This window comes from Magnolia sinica, chromosome 13 (assembly GCF_029962835.1).
Source record: "Magnolia sinica isolate HGM2019 chromosome 13, MsV1, whole genome shotgun sequence".
In the NCBI taxonomy this organism is placed as follows: Eukaryota; Viridiplantae; Streptophyta; class Magnoliopsida; order Magnoliales; family Magnoliaceae; genus Magnolia; species Magnolia sinica.
Genome location: NC_080585.1, coordinates 28037270 through 28048292, shown reverse-complemented (window position 1 = coordinate 28048292; position 11023 = coordinate 28037270). Strand labels below are relative to the sequence as shown.

The 11023-nt window shown below is 39.5% G+C and overlaps 1 protein-coding gene across 1 annotated transcript; it reads right to left on the bottom strand.

The window, feature by feature from the left end:
- Positions 1 to 2321: 2321 nt before the first annotated feature.
- Positions 2322 to 5117, bottom strand: LOC131223364 (disease resistance protein RPS2-like). The gene has a single exon (XM_058218759.1). The coding sequence runs from the start codon at positions 5100 to 5102 to the stop codon at positions 2400 to 2402; it is 2703 nt and encodes a 900-aa protein (XP_058074742.1). The 5' UTR covers positions 5103 to 5117; the 3' UTR covers positions 2322 to 2399.
- Between the last annotated feature and the right edge of the window lie 5906 nt (positions 5118 to 11023).

The window sequence follows — 11023 nt, the reverse complement described above, 5'->3', positions numbered from 1 at the left end:
ATCTATATACATGTTACTGAGCAAGACCTACTATTCCTTCTTTCTAAGATATGGATGCATCAGGAGTGTGACCCTATACCATTATTAATCGGGCCTAAGTTTTAGGGCCAGGCCCAGCCCATCACTTAACGGGCCTCTGAATTTAGGGACAAGCCTGCTCCAACATGGCCTCAATAGACGGGATCTTTTACCAATTTGCTTCAAAATCAGGCCCATACCTGGCCCACCTACCTCTAATATAAACCCCAGCTCCGAAACCCAATGGGCCAAACCTGAACCCCCACTGACCCAGCTAAAAGATTCGTGACTCTGATTGACTCATTCAGCCCTAAGTTGAGTAGGGAGTGACTATAGTTCAAAAACTCGAAAGCCCAACTCAGACTCAATTTCTAGTCAGGTTGGGCAAGGAAGACTGGATGAGTCTGCAGTTGTCTTATTCCATCATTATTATTATTACAATTAAACTTATAATATTTAATACATTTAAATATTTTTGAATAAAGTTAAATTGATAAAAATATCCAAAATAAAACATAACTAGCTTTGAGAGATAAGATTGGCTCTTCATTTTTATTTTTTTTCATGTCTTTAGTTTGAAAACAAGAGTTGTATGACGGGGTAAGTGACTCAGTCCAGCTGATTTGTATTGAGTCTATCCATCAAATGCACACGTGTATATAATAAAGCTTGTGCACATGCTCCACATGTGCCAGCATGGCACATAGGCGCTAGAACTAATCCATCCCTCGGGTTGGTCAGACCTTATATTTTTCCAAAAATAAAATCTAGTCTAATCAGCATGTGGGTCCAATATTTGAAAATTGTGGATGAGTTAGAAAGCTTCAGCCAATTTTTCCAGAGGTGCACGTTTGTCTTGAAAACTGTGGATCACCTGACCAGTGGGACGACCTATCTCTTGGTCTAAGGATCAATATAGTGGTGCCCCTCCGATGGATGGGTTGGATCTTGGATCTATTGTGCCATGCTGGCACATATGTGGCATAAGTTTTAGTGCACACGACATATGGGCTGATCAAAGCTTATATATGCTGTGTACAAGTTATAGATGCATGCATATCAAGGGTAATACTCTGCTAGAGTATCAAATAACTCCACTTGCACAATTGCTCTACGACTCCTCTTGCTGCATCTTGTTAATCCTTCCTTTCTCTATATGCATGAATCTGCGTTCGAAACCCATGGGCGGCGTGCGTGTGTGTGGCGGGTGCATGTGTAAAATAAATAAATAAATAAATAAATCTACTGTTTTTTTAGCATATTTTATTGTTTATGTAGGGTGGGGATTAAGCACGTTCCTAATACACATGGACCGGAAGAAGCCCAAAGAAAAATTGACAAAATTCAGCGTAATTTGACCAATCGACCAATCGGGTTGACATGTCAAAATTCCGCCAGAAACTCCAGGTTGATTGCTGGACAATTTCTGTTAGTTTCGATAGGTCAACAAATCTCGTTGACAGGTTAAAGGCCCTATTCAACCGGATGACCAATCAGTTCGATAGTTCGAAATTCATAAAATTTTTAGTTTTAGTCTTTGAACATTTTTTAGCCCGTTCGACTGATCAACTTTTGAGTCAATGACAGATCGACGAACGACAAAAATTTCTATGATTTTCAAAATTTGTTTCCTTATTTAATTAGTACTCTTTTAATTATGTTTTAGGATTTGTTTATGTTATTTAATCATGCTAAATTTATTTATTTTGGAATAATATATTAATTAAAATTTTGATATTTATATTATTTCTCTCATAGATTTCAAAAAATTCTCTTGTGGATTTAAGATTACTTTGTGAATTCAAGGTGTTTATTAATCGAGAAAGATGGTGATCAACTTCATCACATCTTTCCTTGCTTCAATTTCACAAATAAAGCATTTTTAATTAAGTAGATCTAACATAACTAGTTCGACACCAATATCCTGCATGTTGCCCTCGTGTTGTGAGAGTATGACATCCAACCTATCCAGCTAATTGGCCCCAACATACCTAACATAAGAATCAGGCCAGTCCACTCATCAAGTGGTACTCAAAGTAAATGCATACTTGGAATAAAATGCACAGTAACTCGTTCTTTACTTCGGTGGGACAACACAAAAAAGGGCTCTTTGCGCTGGTATATGTGGTAGCATGTAAATTAGCTCACTTGTACGGAGACGTAAACAATGCTCAAGAGTTTTAATACACCTCATGCGTAGAATCGCCAACATAAGAAATTAATATAATATCATGTGGTACAATGGCACACATATTAATTACATATTAAACATAAAAATACATAGCACACTTAATCTAAGAAAAATTCAGACTCCTTTCTAAAATTACTCTAACATCCTATGAAATAACTGTTAAAAAGTATTTCTACCTTGACAATGACACTCAATAATTCCTTTCATGATAAAAAGGAAGAAAATAGGACTTGATGCCATCTTCTTTCCACTCTAAATTATCCCACCATTCTTTCCTACCACTTATCTTCCTTAGAGAATTGTGTGCGCTATGGAGAGAAAGAGGGAGCTTTTTCAACTTTGGGCAATTAATGACGTAGATTTCCTCCAAGGAAGGAAAATGCAGTGCATAGCTACAGATGCTCGTTAGTTCTGGAAGGTCACGGAGTGTTATACGTTTGAGTTGCATTAGCCCTATATCTCCAACTTCATCATCAGGAATGACCCTACCTATTACTTCTTCTAGCTCATTGCAACCCTTTATATCAATTATTTCAAGACTTTCAAGTTGTAGTAAACCATAAATTTTCTTCAACTTGTCACACCACCTAATTGATATGATGCGAAGGTTTCTGAAGCATCCGCGGCCCACCCGAATGCAATTTAAGTGGGGGAGATCACAAAGTTCGAGCCATTCTAGGCTCGAAACAGGATAATCGTCATCCTTCTTCGCATCCGCACTAATTGTCACCTCCACCAACCCATCGCAGCCGTTAAAAGCAAGCCGTTGAAGACTTTTCATTGCAGTAAAAAGGGATGATAGTTGGTTGGAGATAGTCAGATCCTTCAGAAATAGATACCGAGTCACGTTCTGTAGCTTGCTAGAGGAGAGCAACCTTTCAAGAGCATGCATATTTGATACGGTGATTCTAAGATGGATTAAACGTTCCAAGCCTTCCAACTCACTCATATTTAATCCCTCACTCCCTTCTTCCCACTCTGAATAACTATTAAATAGCTTCATCACTCTTAACTCAGAAAGCCTGGAGATTGCCCCTTGAGGAATTCTGACCAAATGAACTGTATTATCCAAGTCCAAGTGCTTCAGCTTTACGAGATTTCCTATCTCTTCAGGCAATGATCTGATCCGCATCACTGATAGATTGAGATACCGTAGCTCTGCCAAGTTACCGATCGCTGCAGGAACCTCTTCTATCGATGCCATTGACAGATTCAAGACCCTAAGAAGAGGCATGAACTGAAAAAAATCAGTATGGAACTTTGTAAAATTCCAATTCCCTTGGAGCATCAAGGTTAAGAGGTTGGGGCATTGAGGTGTCTCTGTTACTTCTTTTATTCTATTATTCATTAGAGATATCCTCTCGGCCTCCTTCCAGCTCTCAACCACCGGTGCATGCGTCAGTCCCACGCCTGCTCTCACCAAAAACCTGTTCTTCCTCTTCCCGCACTCTGAAGCTATCCATAAGGCCAGATCACGAATCACGTCATGCAACTTTACCTTTGTTTTTTCATCAGAACCACTCTCCAACAAGCATGCAGCCTTTAATCTTCCAATGATATCATGTCCCTTGTTATGGGCTTCATCAAGATCATCATCCCACCCATCTAAGAATCCTTCGCCTATCCAGTAATCTGTAAGTTGTTCTTTGCTAATGGAGTAGTCCTCCGGAAACAGTGCGCAGTACAGGAAACACGATTTAATCGTGTCACCACCGAGATTATCATAACTGAATTTCAAGCGCAAAAGCATTTCATCATTCATACCTGATATCTCCGATGGTGGCTTGCTTGTGCTCAGAACTGATATTGCATGCTTCCATTCCTGTGGTGTCTTCTTACATGCCATGGCCCGCCCAATGGTGATGAGCGCAAGGGGCAGACCCTTGCACTCTTTAGCAACGCTCTTGGCAAGGATCGGTATCTCTGGATGGTATTTCATGGCCTCTTCACCAACATTCCGTAGAAATAGATCCATTGCTTCTTTCTCAGGGAGACATTCTACTTTTATCTTCTTGTCCGCAGCCATGGGTCCACAGACGTACTCAAATCGTGTAGTGAAAACGACCTTGCTCATGCTTTGGCTGCTTGGTTGAGGAATTCCGACCATCTCTAGATCCAACGATTCCCAAATATCATCCAACAACAGCATGAATTTCTTATTGCTCAAGGCCTTGCGAATGTCATGAGCCCGTGTCTCGCTGTAGCTTTCATTCTCTGCCCAAGGCAAGCCCAATCGCTTGCCAATATCCATCTGAATCTTTCCCACATTTAGTTCTTTAGACACCACCACCCAAATCACAACATAGAAATCATCATTTCTTTTAAGGAATCGGTTATTGATATCATTCAGGAGTGTTGTTTTCCCCACACCCCCCATTCCATATATTCCAATAACTCCCACTTTGCCTTGGCCAATCCAGTTTAGAACCTTCTCCAGCACCAAGTCCCTGCCCACAGCTAATGTAAGAGGCTTCTCTTCAACAGCATCGGGAAGTTGCTTGTTCGCCACCTCTTTGAAGGAATCACCTTTGCTCTTCAGCACAGCTACATCCTTCAGCTTCTTCTCCACCCACTTGCCAAGCCTGTAAGCCGACCAACAATTTGGATGGCAATTCCAAAGACACCTCATCATTTGCTTGAAAGTTTCTTCCTTTGCATTCACTTCTCCTTCGGCTTCTTCTACCTTTTTCAGCCAAAATTGAACCTCGTCCTTGCATTTGAGCAGCTCCCGCTCAGCGACATCCACCCTTGTCTTCACGTCATTCCTCACGCATTTCAATTCTTCCATAGCTTCCTCTAGGGAGCTGAAGCTGTCTTCAAGCTCAATGATGGGACGAGCGATTGGATCCCACCATCTAGATATTATGTTGATGATTTGCCTGATGCACTCCATGTCTGTGGAGGGAAAAAGAAAATGGGTGGAAATGAGCTCTCAAAATGCAATTGAGGAGTTCAATGTCAATTTGAACTGTTGAAAAATTCTCAAGGTTACATAAGGATACCATCAAGCTGATATCTGTGCTGTCCCTTCATCTATATCTACGTGACATTATGAACATTTTAGATGGCAAATAAACCTCCCAAAGAAGGTTTCAACGGCAGCTTGTTTACTCTCCGCTGGTTTCTGTGGTGTAGTCCATTTGAACTTTCTCTGTGTTTTGTTTTTAGGCTCGTGCTCTAAAATGATATGGACAAACGGATGAACAGTGTGGATCTAATACATAAATGATGGTAGGGCGACATAAGTTCCGTACGATTAAAAGTTATGCTGGGTAGTCTGCAACCGATTGGGGGAGAAAAATAAACATGTGAGCTGGTGGGATCGGCAATGGATGGACAGTGTTTACCAATGGTGGGGCCACAGAAGTTTGAAGTCCCTTCGCCTTCAACACAGATGCCGATAGTCTATGTTGCAGGCATGGAAAAAAATTCAGTACCATCGGTTCTCACTAGTCCACGTGGTCGCGGATGACTAAGATAGGCGGATTTCGCTCTCCCAAATAGATTACGTGCTACATAATATGACTTGTATGGGATATGATAGGCTGGCTTTTTATCTCTGGTCCTGCCCGAGTAGCCTAGTTGTGTAATCTAGGGGTGCACACGGTTTTGAAAAAAAAAAAAAAATGTTTTAGATCTATGGGGTCCATCAATTTTTACGGATCATTCTAACAACACGAGCCAAAAATGAAGTACATCCAAATCTCAAGGGGACCTCACCACATAAAGTAGCGGGGATTAAATTACTACAGTTGAAAACTTCTTAGAGTCCACTGTAAGGTTTATCTGCCGGATGTATAATTGAAAACACAAATATTATCTTATCTTGATCATAGCCTTAGGCGCACCCAAGAAATTTTCCATAGTATTTGTCAAGTTCCTAGTGTTTTTGTACTGTGGGCTGGCCCACTTGAGCCTTCGATTTGCCTCGATATTTTTTCCTATTTCATAAAATGGTATGAAAAAAATGAATGGACCGTGTGGATCTAATACATGCATCATGATGGGCCAAGGAAGTACACTTACGGTCTGTTTGGGCAGTGGGATTAGAAGGGATTAGGTGGGATGGGATTCACCTGATCCTGTGCCAATTCCACTCCATATCCACACTGCCCACCCATTTATCGAGATTATTTTCATCATGTACAATTTTTCCTATTTCATGAAATAGGAGTTTGATCTACCTCATTTTTAAATAAAATGAGGTTACAAAACAAATGAACATTAATTTTATCCCATGGTATTAGGGGACAATCCCTGCCATGGGTAATAATTATGTTGTTTTGAATCCCATCCCACCAAATCCCTTCTAATCCCACTGCCCAAACAGACCCTTACGGTTTTCTTCTCTCCCCATGGAATGTGCCGCACCACCAGAGCAGATTTGGTGAGACTGGGGCACACGCAAGTCAGTGCCGCCCTTATCATGGTACCCACCTTGATATGTATATTGTGTATCCATCCCATCCATCTTTTTTTCTTATTTTAGGGCATTATGCAAAAAATGAAGAAGCTCCAATTATTAGATGGACCATATCATAAGAAAAGGGTTGATTGAACATTAATGGATCACAGAAGTTCAGGAACAAGCTGATATTTGTTTTTTCTCTACATCCAGGCTTATGTGAACTTATCAACCGATTGGATCAAAACTAACTTACCGACATATTGGATCAAAAGTAAAAACTGCAAAGACATTAAAGTGAACTCTAGGAAGTTTTTAATGATAGGGTGTTCTATCACCACCGTTTCCTAGAGTATGGTCCACACTCAATTTATTTTATTTTTTTAAATTTATTTAAAGAACCATCTATTCATATATATTGTAAAGAAGAGCTGTACACTGTATGGCTGGGCCTTCTACCAAATAGCCCAAGCCTACTTTATCTAGGAAAAAAGCCTCTGTTGAGGGCGGGAAGTTCTGACGTGGACTGAAAACAACAGTGGGTCTGACAGCTACTAACCCCGTGAGCAAGCCCATCTGCAACTGCGTTAGCCTATCTAGGGAGCAGGAGATTTAGAGACTTCCATGAGGGGTTTGATTCTGACCCACCAGTATGGTCTACTTGATAATTGGATCTTCTTAATTTATGGTATAATGCTCTAAAATTATATGTAAAAACGGATGAACATAATAGATAAGAATAGACACGTCAGGGTGGGCTCCATGGTGAGGGCAGCACCCTCTTGGGTGAGGTTGCGTCTTATCTAATCTGCTCCCCCACACTACACAGCAAGCAACGGTGTGAAATTTACATGGGCCCAAGATAATGTATTTATTAGATTCACAGTCCATCCAATTTAATTTTTTATTTATTTTTTAGGATCATTTTAAGATACGACCGAAAGAGCAATGCAAATCCAAAGCTAAAGTAGACCACACTAAAGACAGTAGGCATTGATGCTACCGTTGAAAATTTTTTGGGTCACAGAAGGCTTTGATCAAGCTAATATTTATATTTTAACTTCATCTAGTTAGGTGTGATCTTATGAACAGCTCATATGGAGAATGAGTCTCACAGTTGGCCCTAGGAAGGTTTCAACACTAGTTTGTTCAATCCTCATTACTTTTTGTGGTGTGATCTAGTTGAGCTTTGGATGTACCTAATTTTGAGGATCTTGCTATAAAATTATCTGAAAATTTTGTGGAAGGTGTAGATCTAACATAAAAATTATAATGGAACTACTGAGAAGCCACTGGAATATTTTATGCCTTCAATCGAAAGGACCATACCCACACTCAAAGAGAGATGCTCAAGGGTAAGATCTCTCACATAATTGTAAGTTTAGTTCTCCTAGTTGCTTGGGAGACTTAAACAATTTATTCGATTGATCTTGACTGTCCATTAAGTTCAACAAAAAAATCATGGGCTAGCATGAAAAAAAAAGGTCTAACCAACAATGCCATCTATCTATTTGATTGCTCCCATCATAGATTGCTTTTGATTCTAAAGAATCACTTGTGTTAGACAATCATAATAATCCTATCCATGAGTCCCAACAGCTATAAAAAAAAATGGCTCAATCAAGATGGATTTGATCAATCAAGCCAACTCAGGCCTGGTTTGCTAAATCTGAAGTCTAAAGCTTGAATTTGAAATATGAAGTCTGAATATGAAATCTGAAATCTGAAGTCAAAAAACTTGCTTAGTAATTATGGTGGAAGTCTGAAAATTAAGTACCGAATTTGAAACAACTTGTTTGTGAATGACCGAAATATGTTAATTTGACACATTTGTCCCTATCTCTTGTTTGGAAATGGTTTACATTATAAAAAAATTTATTTTTTATTAAATGAAAATAAAAGTATTCTATTTAATTCAAGCAAACTAAAGTAATTAAGAGAAAATTAAAATATCATTATTCATAAAAAAAAATAGATAAATTCCTCATGTTGCCCCACGAATATTTCAAATCAGGACATTCAATCCTCATGTTTTGGGCCCACTTGATTATTGGATTCACCTCAATTTCGGTCCCATGTCCTAAAATAAACTCACAAAATTGATGGGCAAGGTGGATTTCTCATAAACATGAAGGTGGGCCCCACTTATGTTTCCATCGTAGGGAATTATGCGAGAAGTTTAGCGGTAAATCCTGAATATATATGGACGGATGTGGATTTCCTAACCAAAGCCTTTCACATAAAGTTCAAGGGCAAGGATGTTGGGTGGGCCTACTGTGATGCTTGTGAGAAATCTAACACGTCCATCCATTTTTTGAGCTTATTTTAGGACATTAGACCAAAATGAGGAGTATCCAAAACTCAAGTAGGCCATACAAGATGAAAAAGTGGGAAAGGAATGCCTATCGTCGAAAACCTTCCTGGACTTCACATTGATGTTTAGATTCCATCCAAACTATTTATAAGGTCATTTTGACTGAAATGAAGTGAAAACACCGGAAACTTAATCTGATACAAAACTTTTTAGACCATATAAATAATTCAATGGTCGTCACAAAATCTCCACTATTTCCTAACGTGTGGCCATTCAAGTTTTGGATACATCTTATTTTTTATCACATGCCATAAAATGAGCTCCAAAAATGGATGGACTGACTGGCTTTGTAACAAACATTGCAGTAGCCCCAGGATCTTTAGGCTTTCTAAGGAGGAGGCGGATCATGGTTGAGTAGCCAGACTTAAGTGAAGTCACCAAGTTCTGAGGGACCACCATGATGTATGTGTTATATCCACACCATCCATCCATTTGGAGATATCATTTTAGGGCATGAGACAAAGAATGAGTCAGATCCAAATCTGGAGTGGACCCCACCACAGAAAACAGGGGGAAGAGTGACGCCCACCATTGAAACCTTCCTGAGGTCTACTATGATGTTTATCTGAGATCCAACGTGTTCATAAGTTAAGACAGACATGAAAGAAGGTAAAACACAAATTTCAGCTTGATCGAAAACTTTTGTGGCCCTTAGAAATTTTTAATGGTGGATGGCTCTCTCTCTCTACTGTTTCTGCTGTGGGGTCCACTTGAGCTTTGGATCTTACTTGTTATTTGGCTCATACCCTAAATTTAAATCACCAAATGGATGGACGGTGTGATACAACATATATATCATGGTGGGTCCCACATAACTTGGTGACGTCACTTCAGCCGCCATTTCCCATCTCGACGGAAGCGGATTGGCTGGTGTACCACACCCCAGATATGTAGCTGGTGTATTAACGTCAGCAAGTTCTGTGGGTCACATCATCAAGTATGTGTTATATCCAAACCGTCCATCCATTTTTCGAGCTTGTTTTAAAGCTCGAGCCGAAAAATAGGACAGATCTCAAGATCAAGTATACCACACTGCAAAAAGCAGTGGGGGATTGAAGGTCTACCATTGAAATTCTTTTGGTGGTCACAGAAGTTTCTGATAAATATGAAATTTGTTTTGTATTTGTGACCTTATGAATAGATTGGATGGAAAATAAACATTATGGTGGGCCCTACAAATTTTTTAATAGTGAAAATCATTATGCCGCTGTTATTTTTGGTGTGGTCCATTTGAGCTTTGGATATGATTCATTTTTTTATGTAATGCCCTGAAATGATATCAAAATATGGATATAATAAATACATCATTGTAAGCCGATGTAACTTTGATCTCCTTTGAACCGTTCGCACCACTCGGGAGCTCGAGGAGCGTAGGCGCTCCTCTTCCCAAGACAAGTATCCACTCCCCCTGTTAGTAGCCCCGTGGTTGCCACCAACCCCGTGCCTGGTGGTCGGTGCCCTGTGGGCCCGTCACGATGTATGCGTTTCATCCATTCTGTTCATCCATTTTTACTAATCATTTTAGGGTTCACACAAAAAATTGAGAGGGATATAAATCTTAGGTGGACCACACCATAGGAAAACAATAGTAATTGGATATCCACCAGTAAAATTCTCCAAAGGCCAACTGTACTGTTTATTTGACATACAATCTATTAATTAGTTCATACAGGCCGGATGAAGGGAAAAATCAAAGATCAACATGATCCAAAACTTTTATGGCCCCCGAAAGGTTTTTAATGATCAACTTGAGTTTTATTCAATTTTCATTGGTTTTTATGGCGTGGCCCACTTGAGTTTTACATGTACCTTATTTTTGGGCTCATTCTCTAGAATGATCTGAAAAGGCTGATAGATGGTATAGATCAAAGACATAAATCATGGTGGGGCATAAGTTTCACATGTTAAAAGTTAGTTTCCTGTTTAACAAACAATTTAAAAAATTTCGTAATAACTTGAAAAAAGGTAATTTTGAAAGCAAAAATTTTTTTAATAGAAAATTTTATGAAGGGCATTCCACATTCACCGTTAAGCC

Coding starts and splice junctions, on each gene's coding strand:
- LOC131223364 (XM_058218759.1), bottom strand. CDS start 5,102: ATGGAGTGCATCAGGCAAATCATCAACATAATATCTAGATGGTGGGAT.